General features: G+C 39.2%; 2 protein-coding genes across 2 annotated transcripts; one reads left to right on the forward strand and one right to left on the reverse strand.

Annotated features, from left to right (window-relative positions):
- Window positions 1–3519: 3519 nt before the first annotated feature.
- On the reverse strand, window positions 3520–8367 carry spag8 (sperm associated antigen 8). Its single transcript, XM_035775944.1, has 6 exons — window positions 8177–8367; window positions 7719–7878; window positions 7416–7461; window positions 6088–6202; window positions 5835–5897; window positions 3520–4522 (listed from the first exon to the last, which is right to left on the reverse strand). The coding sequence occupies exons 1-6, from the start codon at window positions 8246–8248 to the stop codon at window positions 4409–4411; spliced, it is 570 nt and encodes a 189-aa protein (XP_035631837.1). The 5' UTR covers window positions 8249–8367; the 3' UTR covers window positions 3520–4408.
- Window positions 8368–18729: 10362 nt separating this feature from the next.
- LOC118388001 (pro-MCH 1-like) lies at window positions 18730–19372 on the forward strand. Its single transcript, XM_035776864.2, has one exon. The coding sequence runs from the start codon at window positions 18818–18820 to the stop codon at window positions 19214–19216; it is 399 nt and encodes a 132-aa protein (XP_035632757.1). The 5' UTR covers window positions 18730–18817; the 3' UTR covers window positions 19217–19372.
- The last annotated feature ends 1304 nt before the right edge of the window (window positions 19373–20676 follow it).

The raw sequence follows: 20676 nt of genomic DNA on the forward strand, positions 1-20676 counted from the left end.
GCGCTCTGTCCGTGGTGCTGATACAGCGCAGCAGAGGCACCGATTTCGCGCAAACCTGTCACTCAATCATTTGAATTTTTATGCTATTTTTTTATAAGGACATATGACTAAAACTGAGGGGACACAAGTTTCAACTGAGGGGGCTAAGTCCCCTTTTGCCCTTTCGTGGAACCGGACCCGCTTTAATAACTGGGCCATATTCCCCTGATGTAACTTGGACATAATTTAGTGTCCTTATGACGTTCTCTAAACATGTTAGAGAATCTGCTTTATTTATTGTTTGAAAGGTTTCTCTTTTTAGGAGTGAAAATGTAAGTTAGTCAGCAAAACCTGTTGGGAATCTTGAATGGCCCTTCTGTTGAAATTGCTGCGGTACCTTAGACATCCTAAATTCTAATTACAGCGTTGTTCCCTGCTTTGTCCTTTTTAGTCCATTACAGTATCACTTTAATAGGTTCCTAAACCAACAGTGGCTATTGCATTTCACACATGAATGACAGAAGTTATGCAAAGCTAAGTAGCTTTAAATGTTTTCTTTCTTTTATTTAACTAAAGTCCCACGATACAATCATCTGTAGCCTAGTATTTGCATTGCATCTGCCAGTATCAGAAACCTTCAATTAAATGTTAGAACACCACCATATGCACCATTGACAAAAATATCTTGCCTTTTCACATGGCAATGTTGTCAAACCGCACAGGTAGTGACTATAATGAACTGTTTGCAAAATTCAGGTGTGAACAGACAGAGACAAAAGAGATGCAGAGTGAGAAAAACCTGACTGTACTGTACAATATAACAGTCATTATCAGGTTGTGCAGGATGCAGTTGTGTTCAGTTGCAACGACACATCACCAGTCATTAGCTGCTGTGACATGGCAGTGTGCATCATGTGTCTCTTCATCTCTGCTCCTATTAACTAAGGGGGAATTCCGTAATTAAGTGATCATGTTTATTTATTTAACCTTTATTTAACTAGGCAAGTCAGTTAAGAACAAATTCTTATTTACAATGACGACCTAGGAACAGTGGGTTAACTGCCTTGTTCAGGAGCAGAACGACAGATTTTTACCTTGTCAGCTCGGGGATTTTATCTAGCAACCTTTCCGTTACTGGCCCAACGCTCTAACCACTAGGCTACCTGCCATCCTGTAGCCATGCGCAAATGACCCTATAGCGCCAAAACCCACAGAGTTGATTTATGATTTCAAGAATGGTTTAATTATATGCCTGGACTTTTCACTGTATTTTTTGTCAGTTTATATCATGTTAAATATTAGCCACTATCGGTAGCCCTCGTCAGTTATACCACCATAAATGTAGAACTGTCATGTTAGTGTTAGTTTCATTCCATTTTGCGTCATTCCATTTCATCGTTAGTTTACATTACTTTCAGTCGCGTTCCTGTGGTTGTTTCTGGGGATCGCTAGCAATAGTGGATCATGTTAGGCTAGAATATTACAAGTTGTGCTATAATTTGTCACATGTAACCCATTTGAATCATTATGGAATGCAGACCATATTGAGTTTGAACCTGGACCAGGAAGACAGAACCGTTGTCATCAGTTTCATGCTTAGTGATGATTATTCGGGTAGATTTATAGGACTACTGGTCAACCCCTATTGTACACTTTTCCCTCTTTCCAATATTTAATGGATTGAACAATTGAATATTGCAACTTTCATGATGAATCAAAAAATAATAATTTGATTCACCAATATACATACACTGAGTGTGCAAAACATTAGGAACATTTACATGACAGACTAACCAGGTGAATCCAGGTGAAGGTCATGATCCCTTATGGTCACTTCTTAAATCCACTTCAATCAGTGTAGATGAAGGGGAGTAGACATATTAATCCTTAAAATTAATCTGTGTATCAATCTAAGTAACATAGTAAAAAAATCCCCATCAAAATCTGTCTGTTTAAGTTAGAGATATTTGCATGGGCTGCGTCTCAATCCACCCCTTGTCAGCCTTCCGCATCGGCGGTGGAAGGTGGCCGAGCTACAGTGATGTTTGTCAGGTCATGAGACATCCCAAAAAATCAGTCTTCTCACAGAAACATCTGTAGCGTCCAAACTAATGTGACCACTCTATGAAAAGATGAGACTCTCAAAAACACGGTGGTGTTCTCTGTTTTGCTCTACGACCACCACAAGCGCCACGGGATTCTGTCAATAATGTGATATGCCAATTTCTGTCTGTAGCATACATTTCCTAAGTCTGAATCTGGCCCTTATCAACCAAGTACAGTGGGGCAAAAAAGTATTTAGTCAAATCAAATCAAATTTTTATTTGTCACATACACATGGTTAGCAGATGTTAATGCGAGTTTAGCGAAATGCTTGTGCTTCTAGTTCTGACAGTGCAGTAATAACCAACGAGTAATCTAGCTAACAATTCCAAAACTACTACCTTATACACACAAGTGTAAAGAGGGATAAAGAATATGTACATAAAGATATATGAATGAGTGATGGTACACAGCGGCATAGGCAAGATGCAGTAGATGGTATCGAGTACAGTATATACATATGAGATGAGTATGTAAACAAAGTGGCATAGTTTAAAGTGGCTAGTGATACATGTACTACATAAAGATGCAGTAGATGATATAGAGTACAGTGTATACGAATACATATGAGATAAATAATGTAGGGTATGTAAACATTATATTAAGTAGCATTGTTTAAAGTGGCTAGTGATATATAGTCAGCCGCCAATTGTGCAAGTTCTCCCACTTAAAATTATGTGAGAGGCCTGTAATTTTCATCATACTTATTTTCCACCATAATTTGCAAATAAATTCATTAAAAATCCTACAATGTGATTTTCTCGATTTTTTTTCTTCTCATTTTGTCTGTCATAGTTAAAGTGTACCTATGCTATGATGAAAATTACAGGCCTCTCTCATCTTTTTTAAGTGGGAGAACTTGCACAATTGATGGCTGTCTAAATACTTTTTTGCCCCACTGTAAGTGTCACATAAGTCTCTCATCACTTTTGTCTCCCCTTCAGGGAGTGTACAGTATCCAAATCTGTACATGTGTGTGCATACAGATGTTTAAATGAAATGAAATGATACTGTAGAATTCAGTAGAAGAATGAAGGATGAATTAGAGTAATTGTTGAGTCATCAAAGGCTCCTGGTTTTATCTTTTGAAGAGAGTTGAAGGGAGGGTGAAGAATGCCATTAGCATTTTTGATACAATTTGGGAGGAGAGACAACAACAACCAAGAAGGGAACTTTTGATGGGGGAATGCATTGAAGGAATTTCTACTGCAGGTATGTAGGCCTACTGTATCACAAGCACATAGTTCATAAGATGGTTCAACATTTGTCTCCTCTGACAAAAGCACCACATCCATTTTAATAACTCGGAGCAGTGCTCCCTTCACAGGGAAATACAGAGAATGAATTATTGTAATACATTTTTTTTTATAAACTTAAACAAATACACAGTTATGGATAGATCAAAATATACATTATTAATTTAATTGAATCATGGAAGAAAATTAGTAGCCAAATTTATTCAAGGAAATATTTACTTTTTCACAGTTAATTTGAATTAAAACAATTATATGCAATATATTTCACAAGGCTGGAAGTAGCTAAATGGCATCTGTTTCAGACATCAATTGTTTCCCCCTCTAATCCCATGAGGTAAGGAAATGTTTTGGGGGATAATTTGCATAAATGTAGTCTAAAATGACTTGTTGCCATAGCTACCTCCTCATAATCTCTGCTGAAAGCAAGAGGAGAGAGGAACACAATGTAGACACGTCTCTTGATTGACAGAACACGAATCTGAATCGGAGCCATGCTCTCTAAAGTAAGGAGGCTGCATGAACATCAATATGAACATCAATATTTCTGACATCTGTAAGGCGGAGGAGGCTTCTGTGTGCCTCTCTTTCTAACGTTGGAAAAACACTTTCCTCATCTCAGAAAAAAATGGTTCTTGCCATTTGTCCAAGGACAATAGCCAGATCCATTTTTGCCCAGCACAGAGGAAAGTGGAACATGTGGCTTTCTGTTGTTCAGCACTGCTCAATTGTGGTAATTACAAGTTGCAAAGGTTTGAGAAAAAGACCATAGGAGAAAATAACCTACAAACAAAAATAAAAGCATGAACAAACAGAGAATATTCTTAATACAAAGCTCTGGAATGAATTAAAAAAAAAACTGTAATTCTGCAAGGAGACAATGACCCTGAGATAAAGTTACAATTCAAAACCATTCATCTGTCTGCTTGTGTTAAATCATTTGTGCAGTACTTACACAATTCATATACAGTGCAGAGACTAGACCTAATTGAAATGATAAACAATTATTCATACACAATATTATGGAACAATAATTTAATACCACTGTGTCCAATGCGCACATGAGAAACAGCTTAATTCTCCGGTGTGTACAGAATAGGCTTGTCATCCATGTGTTCACTGATAGGTGTGCTGAAGGTGGCATTTTTCTTGAATGGGGTATCCCTGGTTCTCACCGCTGTTACACCCTGAGACGGCAGAACATGGTATATGTTACTTGCTGTTGTTTAAAAAGGTTTTTGTGTAGACTGTAGAGTATTATCAGACTACAGTGAAGGAGTATGCTAGGTATGCTATTATTACAGTAGCTGCTCATTTAAGGCTTAAATTAACTGAGTTAAAAAGTGGATGAGATGTAATCATTTCTTTCTTAAATTGTACCCCTTTTTCTCCCCAATTTCGCAGTGTCCAATTGTTTAGTAGCTACTATCTTGTCTCATTGCTACAACTCCCGTACGGGCTCGGGAGAGACGAAGGTTGAAAGTCATGCGTCCTCCGATACACAACCCAACCTGGTGCTTGATGAGACAAGGATTTCTTCCCTTACCCGGACGATTCTAGGCCAATTGTGCGTAGGCCACGACCGGGATACGACAGAGCCTGGGCGCGACCCCAGAGTCTCTGGTGGCGCAGCTGGCGCTACAGTACAGCGCCCTTAACCACTGTGCAACCCGGGAGGCGAGATGTATCATTTCATTCGGAAATCGACAGTACCCTGTACCAGCTGTGCTCTTTGAAGTCTATTGGCAGAATTTAATAAGATGTCTTATTGAAGGGCACTTTGAGACCACATTCAAAATGGAGGCTTGTAAATAGCCATCAAATATGACACCAAAATTACAAACATATGCTAAATCATTTTCATTTGTTAATATCTTACATATCAACAGCCATCAAATACTAAAACTCAAGGGCCAGATGTCCAACAATAATGATGGGTTAATTGAGAAAATAAAAACCAGATTGTGCAGTAGAGATTAATATAATATGAATACTATATTAATATAAATACTATATAATGCTATAATATAATGTTAGGAGTGAGTCCCAAAGAGTACAAACCTAAGGATACTTAAGAATATAAGGCTATGGGTCCTCTAACCTTGATAGGGTAAATAAAATGCTTCTGAAAAGAATTGCATTCTTGACACACTCGTCTAATGTTTTACTGAGGTGTGGGTATGTGGGAGGTCTCTTCCAGCAATTTATTGTATTCAATTTTGTAAGTGGAATAGCCAAGCAACAAATGCTTCACAAACACAGACAGACCACTAACACCACAGACACTGTACTATAGCAGAGTAAATGACACACCACACAAAAGCTGACTTAATAATTGAAAATAATAAAGATGATCAAATGTAACAATGGCATTTTGTCTAGTGTTGACTATAATGCTAAGCAGCCATCCAGTAATAGTGAAAACATGGTGCTCTCTCCATTTACGATAATGTAGAGAGGGTTATGCCAATGGGGGAGTAATGTAATAATCAGACCAACCTGTATCTGATGATGATTCTCACTCCAAAAGGTAATTGCCTGATCGCTTTTGTAGTCATGCTCCTAATCACAGCAAACCAAGAATGCATTAGAAATGAACATTCTGTTCAAGTATGAGTTGAATAATGCTGGCGTCATTTTTATATTTGAAAGACAGGAAAATGATAAAAGGTAGCTAAGTCCCAAAACAAGGAGTCTCACAAAGAGCGAAATGTTGTAATCATGTTCATAGAATATACTTGATTTAGAAGACCTTTTGTGGTGAAGGCAGGGAAGGCAGAAAGCCTTCAACTTTGTAGTCCTCTTTGGTAGTGGAGCAGAACTCTGTTTTGGGAGGCTCAGGGTTAAATTCTGCATGTGTCTGCTCACTGTGGGATAGAGGAGGAGGGCCATATCAGCATGAGAACCTACAGCAATAGCCTTATCTGTCTCTGCTACTTTGACATTTGACGTTTTCTCACATTTTCACATTGCTGAACTTTAGATGACTATTTTTAAATCTATCAGTAGCTGCATTGCTGTGTGTAAGGTCTATGCAGTGATAAAGGCTATTTATTCTTAGGCTTACATGATTAGTGTATGAATATGCATAATAATACATTCATTACCATATGAATCAAAATAACATTGTTCCACTGTTATTCCTCATTATTCATACAGATTGACATAACATACTTATTTGTGGTGTAAACTCCCTGTCCCATCTCTTCATCTCTTCATGGGGCGGCAGGGTAGCCTCGTGGTTAGAGCTTTGGACTAGTAACCGAAAGGTTGCAAGTTCAAATCCCTGAGCTGAGAAGGTACAAATCTGTTGTTCTGCCCCTGAACAGGCAGTTAACCCACTGTTCCTAGGCCGTCATTGAAAATGATAATTTGTTCTTAACTGACTTGCCTAGATAAATCATTTAAAAAAATAACTGGTGTCCACAGATCCAAATGAAATTCTCACGTTGAGCAGCTTCCAGAGTGTTGATATGTTGACATTTACTCTTACTGTTTCCCTACAGCAGACTATTGCCATGGAAAAGCAAAGCAACACTCTCCAAACCACTATTAAAGGTTCTATGACTAATGCTACTTATTTAAATTGATGTTATTTTTTGTCATAATAAACTAGTTAGAGCATTGTTAATGTTCTTTACATTTAACTTTGAGAATTCAGTAAAAATCTAGCTCAGTTTTGTGACTGTGCGGTTTTGTACGGCATAAGTCAGTGAATATGAGTTGAGACTCTCTCCCCTCCAACAACCCGTTTTAACCGTCATACCTCCCTTTGTTAAAATCGCTTGTTAGGGATGTTAACCACATTGTTGTGGACACATTCTATGAACCACATTACACTGCACATAAAATGTTAAATCAGATAATGAAGTGAAATGAAAAAGCACAGTGTTCATAGAACTGTAAAACTAACCAAGACTTGCAAATTATATCACTTTCCTCCTACCAGTTCCGATAAAGGCATTGATTGAACATTGTTGTGTCACATCTCGAGTAATATATATATATGTTTCAAGTTTGAATGTGTTGTTCACATTACGATAACTGTTATGAAATGAAACTTTGGTCAATTAGGCCTACCTTATTTTCTTGAGCAGATCATTTTCCAAAAGTTCTCCTCTGAGGCCTTAACAAATAAAACAAATAAAACATGGGCAAAACACATACCGAACTCTAAAATGCTTGAGTGAATTTTAATCAAGTCAGCCAGTGAGACAGCATAACAGTATGCTTATGAACAGTTTGCATAGTAGTAAGGTTACAGTATGTTTGAATGTTGCGTGGCATCCACTGAATCTAAAACTCATTCCAGGAAAAATCTATTCAAGGTCGGCTGGATGTAGGTATGTTTATTGGTGTTCAATGTTCTTATTCTGTACCTACCTCTTTGTCTCACCCCGTGACCCTTGGGAGGGGTGAAAGCAGCATTCACTGTGGTGACACCTTGAACTTTGGATGACAGATCCATAGTGAGAATCCCTTTATGTCCATTTTTGTGGATGTGTGCTTTGGGCCTCTCATTGTCAAGGACGGCAGTGGCCCGCTGAATGAATGTAATTCCAAAGACTAATAAAAAGCTGTGCCATGTGTGACAACATATTGTTGTTTTCAATCATTTTTAATTAGTTAAAGGAGTGACTTGTACTAATGACCTATTAAGGATGGCACTCATAGCTAACTGAGAAAACAGGAGGGAGAACATGCGAGCCCTCATATACCTGAACTTAAGCTATACATGTAGGCCTACCGCTAACTTACATCTCTCGCTCTCACACACACAGACACACACACCACTACCAGCTTTCATATTGAGACAACTTTTGCCGAGAAAAAAAACTCACCTCCTCTACCCAGTTATACAGCAAACATTTTCCAATAGATTTTTGTTCAACAGAAGTGTCCAATGCAGTCATTATATTTGCATTACAATGCACTTAGTTAGTAGTGTGAAATCGCTAATTAATCTTGTGAAACCAAGATAGTTGATGTAGCTAGCTAGCTAGTTTATTATTCTGTTGTGGAAGTGTAACCCTAACAACTGTAAACAAACGACATCGTGACGTCATTCGAAAATAAGCATAGAGATAATTTTGGGTCTTTGCGGGTCAAATAAGCTTGTTGACCAATCAGGGCCGGAATATGACTGCAAGTCACATAATAATTTAACACGTTCATTCTTTTTTTACGTAGTTATTACACATTGATTAGACCATCACTCGTATTTCATATGTCACAGCATTCACCGATATGTATGCCATGATGTTAATAATAACATCTGTATCAAATACATTTTTAAACATGTTTATCCTGCTCTTATTTCAAATGATCACACAGACGTTTTCCCATTCGGTCGAACAAATAATGCCTTATTACCAACGCGGTATTGTAAACATGACGTGCAATTTCAGCACACACAACATTCTATAATATAATTTTGTTATTAAATCCTTGGTGTAAAGTTTTAATATAATTTGGCGCATAAAGCACTATATTTTATGTAGGTAACATTCACATCACTCAATGTGTATTTGTGTCCACACCCCAGTTTCAAAACCCTGTTTTCAGTATTTGCACTGTGCAGCTACACGGCATATCGTCAGTACCTGCTCTAAAAGGGTGGATGGATTTGTCCTCAGATGTGCCCATTGGTTGTGCACAAAGCATCCAGTCATGACAAGTTTTCTCCCGAGACCCTTGGGATGGGGAAAGGGATGGGAGGGTATACACTGATTCCAAACAGCTGTCCAGATGATGGAGCAAAATTTAAATGTAGCTTCCTGTCTATTCACCAGACAGCCATTATTTAAAAAATGCCAATGCTTTCTCTGTGTGTGTGTGTGTGTGTGTGTGTGTGTGTGTGTGTGTGTGTGTGTGTGTGTGTGTGTGTGTGTGTGTGTGTGTGTGTGTGTGTGTGTGTGTGTGTGTGTGTGTGTGTGTGTGTGTGTGTGTCCTCACCGCTGATCATGGCTCTGTATGTGTGCGTGTATGTGCATGTGAGTGTATGTGTGTGTAACAATACAGACTGAGGTGTCTCTTGTGAGAGGAAAGACAAATGACAAGGATATGTAGAGGATGGAAGGTATGGCATGAAATGCAGGTATGTGAAATGCATTGTTTTGGTTCCAAGAGAAGAAATGGCCCCCTGAGGTACAATTACAGTGAATAAAGAAGATGTTATTGTGTTTGGAGGCATTGTGATTGGAGAAACACTGGCCTGTGTCTGTCTAAATCTTGACAATTTATCAATATTTTTCTCTCCAAGGCATCTCCCCTATGAATTCATTTCATACACATCAAATCAAATATTTTTCCTGACTAAAATAAATATGAAAAAAGCATAGTGTGTGCAGGATTCATTCATGGTATCATCACAATCCAATTCCAAAGGCTGGTTTGCTTATTGTTTTGTAGACTTTCCACAGAAGCACTATCCACAATAGAAATAAGGAAAGGTGAATACAATGGAGGAAAACAACTGATACGCCTCAATTAACATCAAAGCAAAGCTCTATAATGGAAGGCCACAATGTTGAAGATGATGACTTAGGAGTAACCCAAAATGACTTAGAACTCAACTTCATTCTCTGCATCTCTGCATGTCCGCAATATTGTAAAAAATCATCACAATTAGACGGTCCCCACTGACTAGATCTTTCCGTATATTGTACATGGTATGGCACTATCATTTGGTGCAGTAGTATTTTCTGCTTGCCGAAACAATGAACACAATTGCACATATTTATATTGTGATGAAAACAATGTGTTAATATTCTGTGAACTGAACACTTAACAGTGAATTTTGTATTGAATGATGATATTTTATTTAAACGCAAATCTAGCTGAAAGACGATGGCCAAAGCAATACCCATGATGTTGCACAACGATTTAAGGCAATAAGTCATTATTTTACTCAAATTATGATATATTTGGGCTTGAAGTAACATATCCATGTGAATGCGGTATCTTTTCCTACGATATGACACACAACAAGTTTCATTTCAGGGCTTGGTTTTAATTGAAAGTTACCACCCACCAACCAGCATGGCATTGTTAATTAATCAGAAACAGCTACAAAATGAATCCTCTTTGCAACTGAGATGAGCCAAACATCCTTGTGTCTGCTTGGCCACCTGAGCCATGAAGCGAATTAGAATAGGGTCTGGAAACTTATGTTTTTTAACCTCCACTATTTTTAACATAAAATTATCATAATCCATTGGATAATTTGTCAATTTTCACTTATTTTTGAGCTAGTCTGTATTAAAAATACATATATCTGACCACTTTATAAAATGGTATAATCGTGTGATATGATAACATTTTGCAAATCCGCTCCCACCCGTCACCCCAAGATGAATGGTTTTGACCACTAGAGTTTTGCCTCACTACACGCTCCAAATATACATGTCATCTGCGGCGTGCATGATGATCTTGAGGCAAATAAATCATTGTAGCCTATCATTTCACTTCCCATGTGAGAACCATGAGCACTTCCTGATTTGGCTTTGCTGTACCGCAGCCAAAGCCTGCCAGCAGCTTACCTACCAAGGGTTGTACCGTGTCATTTAGAATTTCGCATTTCAATAGTTATACATATTACCGGAGCTTCATCTTATTCTTTCAAACCTTTTCTTCTGGCAGATTTGCGGCTGCCATTCATGGAAGACTACACAAATGTGGAGATAACAATAGTTGACAAAGTCAAAGATAGTCCAGTGGTTTCCATCTGTGGCGAAGTTTTACCTAAATGAATGCTTATGACAAATCCAACTCCAGAACCAGCTATAAAGCCAGCTGGCTAATCTTTTTAAGATGGTGTAGTAGTAAAAGAAAATGCAACAACATAACATGAGCTAGCTAGACAAGGTTAGCAAGATCGCTAGCTAGTGCTGAAATGGACTTGAGCATACTTTACGTTTCAACACAGATCCGAAAATTGCTTGTACGCAATTGAGAAAAACGGTAAGCTCCACACCAGCTTTACTCCGTTCAGGTGCAAGGCAAAACAATTACGTATGTTGTTAAAATAAATATGTGCCTGCACACTTTTAATACGTCCTAAACGTGAAACTTTACAGCACAATCATCCCCAAAATGACTAGATCTTTCAAATTCCTGCATGAGGGATTTCAGTGAAATTATAAATATCTCTGAGTGAATGGCTGTTTACATGTACAGTGCATTTGGAAAGTATTCAGAACCCTTGACATTTTCCAATTTTTGTTATGTTACAACCTTGTTCTAAAATGTAGAAATTGTTTTAGAAATCTTTGCAAATATATTCAAAATAAAAAACAGAAATATCACATTTACATAAGCATTCAGCCCCTTTACTCAGTACTTTGTTGAAGCACCTTTGGCAGCAATTACAGCCTCAAGTCTTCTTGATTAGGATGCTACAAACTTGGCACACCTGTATTTGTGTGCTTAGGGTCATTGTCCTGTTGGAAGGTGAACCTTCCCAGTCTGAGGTGCTGAGCGCTCTGGAGCAGGTTTTCATCAAGAATCTCTCAGTACTTTGCTCCATTCATCTTTCCCTCTATCCTGACTAGTCTCCCAGTCCCAGCCACTGAAAATCATTGCCACACCATGATGCTGCCTTCCACCATGCTTCACCGTAGGGATGGTGGCAGGTTTCCTACAGACATGACACCGCATTCAGGCCAAAGAGTTCAATCTTGGTTTCATCAGACCAGAGAATCGTGTTTCTCATGGTCTGAAAGTCCTTTAGGTGCCTTTTGACAAACTCCAAGGGGGCTTTCATTTGCCTTTTACTGAGGAGTAAGCTTCCATCTGGAGCTTTCTCAGAGTGACCATCGGGTTCGTGGTCACCTCCCTGACCAAGGTCATTCTCCCCTGATTGCTCAGTTTGGCTGTGTGGCCAGCTGTAGGAAGAGTCTTGGTTCTTCCATTTAAGAATGATGGAGGCCACTGTGTTCTTGGGGACCTTCAATGCTGCATATATTTTTTGCTACCCTTCCCCAGATCTGTGCCTCGACACAATCCTGTCTCGGAGCTCTAAGGACAATTCCTTCGACCTCATGGCTTGGCTTTTGCTCTGACATGCACTGTCAACTGTGGGACCTTATATAGACAGGTGTGTGCCTTTCCAAATCATGTCCAATCAATTTAATTTACCACAGGTGGACTCCAATCAAGTTGTAGAAACATCTTAAGGATGATCAATGGAAACAGGATGCATCTGAGCACAATTTCGAGTCTCATAGCCAAGGGTCTGAATACTAAATTTGCAAAAATTATAAAAATCTGTTTCTGCTTTGTCATTATGGAATATTGTGTGTAGATTGATGAGGAAAACATTTATTTGATTAATTTTAGAATAAAGCTGTAACATAACAAAATGTTTTATGGCCTTGGTGATTCTACAGTATATTAATCTATTTTCTATGATGAGCAGCTCCATTGAATATACAATAGCCTATAACAAAAACATGTGACAAACAAACAAATCACAGAGTAAGTCATGGAGTAGTCTGTCACAGCAACCCAAACATAATGGGATCCTGTTACTGAGTAACACAACAGAGGAGTTTCTTGTAAAGGCCTAACCACTCAAGTCTTTTTTACATGAGCCATCAGACAGCCCATGTGTCTGGAATGGTCTACCTCCACAGTCTAAAGCGTGGTCAGAAATCCAGTCAATGTTTTATTGAAGCTAGACTCGTCAAGATTAGATTTTTCATACGGCACAAAACTATCCTCCCAACCAGATTATTCATGCGTTGTGATGTTTGAAGACTTTTTGGTTGAAATCAACAGAATTCCTGGAGAGATATTCTCTTTGTATCATTCCACATGGGAGCAGAATAAGAATTTGGCAACAAACACATCATGCCAAGAATCGCACACAGTTTCTACTTGGCATTACTTATATTGGAACTAATTAGTTGAATTAACACTTTGATAACAAAGACCTAAGAAAAGAGAATGAAAAGGTCTCATACATTACAAACCTTACCTATTTCCCACTTAAAAATAGTCAATGCACAACACTCAGATTTTATCGAGCATGTCCATATAATGAATTATTCCTTTGTTTCACTAAGAAAAAAACCTGAAATACTTTCCGCAAAACATGTTTTTGTCTCTCTCTCTTACACAACACCCAGAGAGCTTGTGTTGCTATTTATAATCTGCATCATGATTACTTGTTGTCTGACCATCACCATGGCTACTGGTATCTCTGCAGATCTCTTTGTGTGTGTAACCTGTGTATGTGTATGGGAGATTATACATCTTTAAGTGCTCAAAGATGAGAAGATGGCTTTGCCTCTTGTTATTGCATTTAGCGACCCCTTCATGACTAGGACCTATTTGGGTCCATATAGCTTTTATGGTATCTCTGCACTGTATCTAATGAGTGATTTAGGTGGAGGTGGCCTCTGATCTAGGATCGGCTTTCATCCATTGCCTTTTATCCAAGCCTAACCTTATCCTTTAGCTATAGAGCGAAACTGACCTTACATCAGATCTGAACTTCTATCTTCCATTCAGACCCCAATTAGTTTGTATTCATCTCTAAATCCCAATGCAATATTGCCTGCTGCCTGAAAGCGTCCTTGGGTACACATCCTAAGTGTCCACGTCAATGCCTTACCCTGGTGAGCTGACTGTTATCCAAAGTCTATATGAAAGACACACTAGATTACCTTCTCTAGGTTCTTCACAGGATAGAAGACTGGAGGACTATGTCATCCATCCTTTAGAAATCGCATGATCTGCCTCTGAATGGTGAGTTTGGTTCAGAAATCCTCACGCCGTAAGTGGAAAGACAAGATTTCTATCACCCCAATCTCAGAACTGGCTAGCAGAATGCATGGAATTTCAACAACATAATTCAATTTGTGCCTGTTAATATGTGGCATTCGTCCCTGATAGATCTGTGCCCTGTATTTACCTAGCTGGAATAACACTATAGCCTGTTTGGTGCGGCCTCTTGGTGTTGTTTTAAAGAAGTGCGTTGCCGTGTCCAAAAGGGCTCTGCGTTATGTGAGAAGCACTGTCTCCCCTCGGTGCTTGGCTGGGGTCTTTTTGCCCCCCTCAAACCCCCGAGACTCAAGCCTGGTGTTTGGGTTGGCATCGTCAGTGTAGTCAGCTGGTCTGCCCATCTTGGCCTCGCACTTCAAAAAAGGGCCTTTTTTTCTATAGTGGTGAGGCAGTGTTGCAGTTAATATGTGATTCTCTGTAAAACACAAACACCTAGCTGCTACCCCCTCTCCTCGCCCAAGGGCAAACATGGAAGGGGTACCCTGTCCTCTACCCTGCCACTCGACTTTCAAGAAGAGAAAAGTTAAGAAAATACATATTGAAGACTATAAAAAGTCTGCAGTCTTTCATGTTGCCTTGACTGCCTATTTTATCTGGTATTTATGATAGAATGGCACCCATAGTGCATAAAACAAGCATTCTAGTTATGTTATAGAGTCAGGTCTGTCATGGACATGTGGTGTACAGCTGTACTCCAATAACCACACACATCACCAAGCAAACACCTGAGGAGGGAGAGGCCTGAAACACACTGGCCACCAACAGATAAACACTCCACTCTGTTATAACTACAGTATCCACAACACCACTGGACACATACAGAGGTCAATACAGTTCCATACTGCGAATGAATAACTCGGTGGGGTTCGGACTGTTTGTCTTTTCCACGTGTGGTTTATAAGGAAAGTCATGAATGAATGAATCAACAATATGATTTGGAGGTTCTGTTTTATCATCAGTTCAATTACAGGTTATAAAAGTTCAATGTGGTTTCAGTTAGGTTTTCACCGTGTCATTACTGTTTTCCACAACTTTCAGTGATGTCTGTCTGTTTGAGCCGTTTCTCCACTTGTAAATAAAAGTAGATTTATGGTCATGACATCCTGTTTCAGTAATCTTAGCTGTAGTCACCCACCATAGCATCCATCCATTTGGTCTTTACATGTTGTCTTATGGAACAGAGGGCCTGTGAAATGCACTTTATCCAATCCCGCCCACCTCCTAAAAATAAAGAATGTTATCTACAGAGACATGAGCCCTGTAAGACAATATAAAAAAAACAAGGTGAAGAAATGGTCAACTGACAGACTAATTAGTCATCACAGATTGGCTAACTTTGACCATTCAGAACACAGACACGCTTTTCAATAAGAAATGGTCCATGGCATTTCCCATCTGGCCACACTGGCAGTACATCACCCACACTAAAATAACCAATGTGATTTGTTCCACACTGGAAGCCATTAAAGGTCATAGTTTTATAAAATGCACACATTTCAGAATGACATTAATGTTCTTGATGTGACTATGGACTGTTTGACCCATTATAAACTGTTGGCCTAATTGAAAAATATTTCATTGAAGAAAATACATGCCTACTGCTGTGGCCAGGTGATTTTTGATTTACTTAGTTAGCTTTTAATATATACTGAATAAAAAAATTAATGCAGCATGCAACAATTTCATAGATTTTACTGAGTTATACAGTTAATATAAGGAAATTAGTCAATTGAAATAAATTGATTAGGCCCTAATCTATGGATTTCACATGACTGGGAATACAGATATGCATCTGTTGGTCACAGATACCTATTTGTGAAAAAAAGGTAGGGGCATGGATCAGAAAACCAGTCAGTATCTGGTCTGACCACCATCATGCAGTGCAGAATCTCCTTCGCATAGAGTGGATCAGGCTGTTGATTGTGGCCTGTGGAATGTTGTCCAACTCCTCCTCAATAGCTGTGCGAAGTTGCTGGATAATGACGGAAACAGGAACACACTGTCGTACACGTCGATCCAGAGCATCCCAAACGTCAGTGTTCGTTGTCCGTAGCTTATGCCTGCCCATACCATAACCCCACTGCCACCATGGGGCACTCTGTTCACAATGTTGATATCAGCAAACCGCTCTCTAGACATACTGACAAATTCTCTAAAACGACATTGGAGGCAGGTTATGGTAGAGAAATTAACACTGAATTCTCTGGCAACAGGTCTGGTGGACATTCCCACGGTCAGCATGCCAATTGCATGTTCCCTCAAAACTTGAGACATCTGTGGCGTCGTGTTATGTGACAAAACTGCACATTTTAGAGTGGCCTTTTATTGTCCCCAGCACAAGGTACACCTGTGTAATGATCATGCTGTTTAATCAACTCCTTGATATGCTACACCTGTCAGGTAGATGGATTATCTTGGCAAAGGAGAAATGCTCAGAAATAAGCTTTTTGTTCATATGGAACATTTCTGAGAAACGTATTTCAGCTCAGACCAAAGCTTTACATGTTGCGTTTATATTTTTGTTCAGTGTAAGTTCGATATAGATTTTAAGGTTGTTTTGATTTTGAAGAAATATGAAGTGCTTGAATATTATTTTTTGGGGGGGTGATGATTTTAAAAAAAATGGAGTAAGAGGACATTAATTGAATTTAAAAAACATAGTACTGCATCCTGATACACTTTTTTTTATTGTATATCATACTAAACCCTGCTAGAAATCCTTATGAAATTTAGATTTTGTCTCTAGCTAGTTGCTTGATTTTAATAGCATCGTGTTTGATTATTTGAGTTGCAATATAATTGAATATTTTCTGTTCGAGCCAGTCTGTCACGCCCTGACCTTAGAGAGCCTGTTTATTTCTCTATTTCGTTAGGTCAGGGTGTGATTTGGGTGAGCATTCTAGTTTTCTATTTCTTTGTTGGTCGGGTATGGTTCCCAATCAGAGGTATTTGTCTATCGTTGTCTCTGATTGGGAATCATACTTAGGCAGCCTGTTTTCCACTTGTGTTTGTGGGATCTTGTTTTTGTTCAGTTACTAGTTAGCCTGCAGAACGTTACATTTGTTTATCTTTTGTTGTTTTTTTGGTGTTCATCTAAAAATAAAGATGTACACTTTCCACGCTGCTCTTTGGTCTCATTCCGATGACGGACGTAACACAGTTGGCTTGTTTACATCCAATTCCTTTTTGACATTTAACATTCACCTGCAAAAAGAGGAGGCTGGAGTATTAATTTGCTGAAAACAATAATGCAAACTTCTAGATCCCCTTCAACTGAACCATTTTCTCTCTGATAAGGAGAAGGGAAGATAACATTAAAGGAGGCCATTAAAGCATTTCTCTGAGACGAAAACACAGATACCACCTACTTCAAGTTTATTCCTCTTAATTGGGGAACTATGGGAGAACTTCTTAGAGTGTCATTTTCACACAGTATACATGCATGTGTGCTAATGATGTCTGAACAAATCAGATTCCTATCTAAAGTGATCAATCTCTTTAAAATGTTTTGGAAAACTACTCTAAGACACAAAAACATCCTCCACTTTAAAGTTTTACAGCTGGGTTTGACCATTGGGCAAAAACCAACCCTTGTCAAACAAAGCTAAGTTTTGAAGCAAGACATGCTAGAATGAATAAACAGACAAAATGTCCAAAATATACTGTAGTAGGCCTATTTATAGAACAATAATAACGGCTCCCCAAAAATATATACTTCTTTGGACGAGAGTGGTGCGTATTTGAAAAGTTATTATGCAGTAACAACATCTGACCGTAGCAATGTCTTATCTGAGGTCATCTCTATAAATCACCAAACAAAACCATTGACGGTTCACCAGCCAACATCTCCTTTTTTTGTGCAAATCTCTAGCCAAGCTGACTTTGAACCCATCATCATCACACCAGCATTCTGTTTGAAGAGGGCTACAGTATGTGAGCAGGTTTTCAACCCTTCACTCCCCGTCTGATCTTCCTAATTAGGTAAGGTTGCAAATATGCAGGTACCAGTAAGTGAACAAATAAGGCTTTACAGAGAGCACAGACAGCAGACATAAAGGATATGCTCTGAATTAAAAGACATTTCCGATCTTCACCAAAGCCTTACATCAGTGACGACGTGAATTTCCTCTCAACACGTATTCAAAGAACCCTGCTGGTTTTCCTGGTGCCACATACACACCAAGCTCTTCAATGATCACTAGTTAACTTTTCAACTGTAATCCCACCTGAAATCCCTTCTTTTACATTGTCATAAGGTGGCCATGAGAGGGGAGTATGTATCATTGAGAGTCCTTAACCACAATGTAGTAAATGGGTGAGTAATCCTCTCCAGTTGTTTTAAAGGGCAGGCTCTTGGAATGGCATCTTCCTTTGTGTCCTCATTCAATGAAATCCCACTGTTTCATCCTCACAGACTTTAGAAAACCAGCCACGTTACAAATAAGCTTAATTAACTCTCCACAAGACACAACACTCCAACACTGTTAGGGGTCTCACGTCATCATACTGTTGTTTAATACCTGAAACACAATGAGAAGAAAAGCAGTGATGAAACACATTTCTAATGTTGCAAATCCTGGAAGTCCAAACAGTATAAAAGAGGAAGACAAACATCTCGGTCAGAAGAGAACGAGCTCGAAAAAAATTACAACAACCTGCAACATCAACCTCAACGAAGATCCTCATTCTCCAAGATGAGACACTCTGTCCTCTCCATCTCCTTTGCCGTGGCACTTTTCTTGGAGTGCTACACACCGTCCACGGCGATCTCCATTGGCAAGATGGACGATGTCGCCTTGGAACAAGATACCCTCGACTCCCTACTGAGTGTAGAGGTGTCTGAAAACAGCCCTGATTCAGTCAGAGGCAGGAGCTCCAAGATTGTCTTGCTGGCAGACTCTGGCCTGTGGATGAACCTGAACAGAGGACTTCCTTTCTACAAGCTGAGAGCTGCAGCCGCCGGGCCTGACAGAGCCCTGACTCTGGACCGCAGAGAGGCTGGCCAGGACCTAAGCCCCAGCATCTCCATCGTCAGGAGGGACACCATGAGGTGTATGGTGGGAAGGGTGTACCGACCCTGCTGGGAGGTGTAGAGTTGACCAATGAGAGCGTCTCGTCTCATCATCAATCTGCCAGCCAGATTACCCTTCTGCATCTTAAGTTGTATAATATGATCTTTCACTTTTGAGTATATGTATTCATGTAATTACATGAAATGATATCTGCAATTAAAAAGACAGGACACTGCATTTGACGTCTTGTGTATGTTTTTCTCTAGTAGCACAGCTTGCACTGCGATGCAGTGCCATAAACACCTCCCCCACTCGGGAGGCATTTATCAGTCTTAATAAGGTTGCGACAGCCAATAATTCTAAAATAATAGCATTATGGAATTACCCACAATATTACATTTACAACAGCCTTTTGTTATTTGGTCTTTAACGTTTACATCACTCTGGAATGGGAAGTAAGTGGGAAGTAGGTCTATAAACAACACAAGAGACTTGCATCATTCCGGGAATAATGTGGTGTTGCTAATAACCAGTATGATATCAGAAATAATCAGCTGAAGTCATATTCTGTTTGTCCACCATACATCCCACGGGGCACAAGTATGGAAAAAGTATGAACATGTATGCAATCAATACTGTAAGTTGCTCTGGTTAAGAGTGTCCCCTAAATTACAAAAACATTTAAATGTAAACTGTCCAGGTTCTGAGTGGATTCTGTCCAGCTTTCAGAGGAAAAAAGGAACGTGTATTTATTGCAGTGTTTGATTGTGAAACCATTGATAATCATTCCCTCTTGTGGATGTGTACTGTACATGACTCTGAATGTCTCCAAAGTTCCTGGGGTGAGCTGAGAATGAATATGGTAATGAGTTTGCATCAAGAAGCAATTACTTGGGTTGGCGATGATTGCTCAAGTTGGCCTTTAATCACCGATTATGTGATAAGTTGAAATACTCTTTCCCAGTCTCTTGATTGAGAGAAGAATGTTATTATGGTTAATCTTGTTGTTTTTCAAAACACATTATTACAAGTTTCATGTTGTCTCGTTCTGTTACCTACTATAATCTTACATGACTGCACACTTTGTCCTGGTGCCAATTTCTCCTCTGTATACAGTATCCTCTACCATTTTCATCTCTCCCATCTCATTCCACTGACTGCATTGTATAACTAGATTTCTCCTTATTGGTATTATGTTGCCCGCTACCGTATGATGTTATGAGGGAGCTGCATGTGTAAAAAAAAGACCAAAAGAAAGTCAATGTGTATCAACACAGGAAAAATATACATATCAGACTTTGTCTGGGAGTTTGACATGCTCTCATGCTAAACATTCCAGTCCCCAGTTACATTACTAACATGTCTAACGGCTGAGTGTCTCAGGACCCTAAGCAGACGTCCTTATACTTTCAAAGCATTAGGTTGTATATGATTTCCACTAAATGCTGCAGTGAGGTTGAGAAAACCTCTGAACACTAGTATGTTGTCTGCCTGTTGTCGGTCTGCCATTCTGAGGTACACTTCAATTGAGAATGACCTTC

Source organism: Oncorhynchus keta, chromosome 13, assembly GCF_023373465.1.
Source record: "Oncorhynchus keta strain PuntledgeMale-10-30-2019 chromosome 13, Oket_V2, whole genome shotgun sequence".
Taxonomy (NCBI): Eukaryota; Metazoa; Chordata; class Actinopteri; order Salmoniformes; family Salmonidae; genus Oncorhynchus; species Oncorhynchus keta.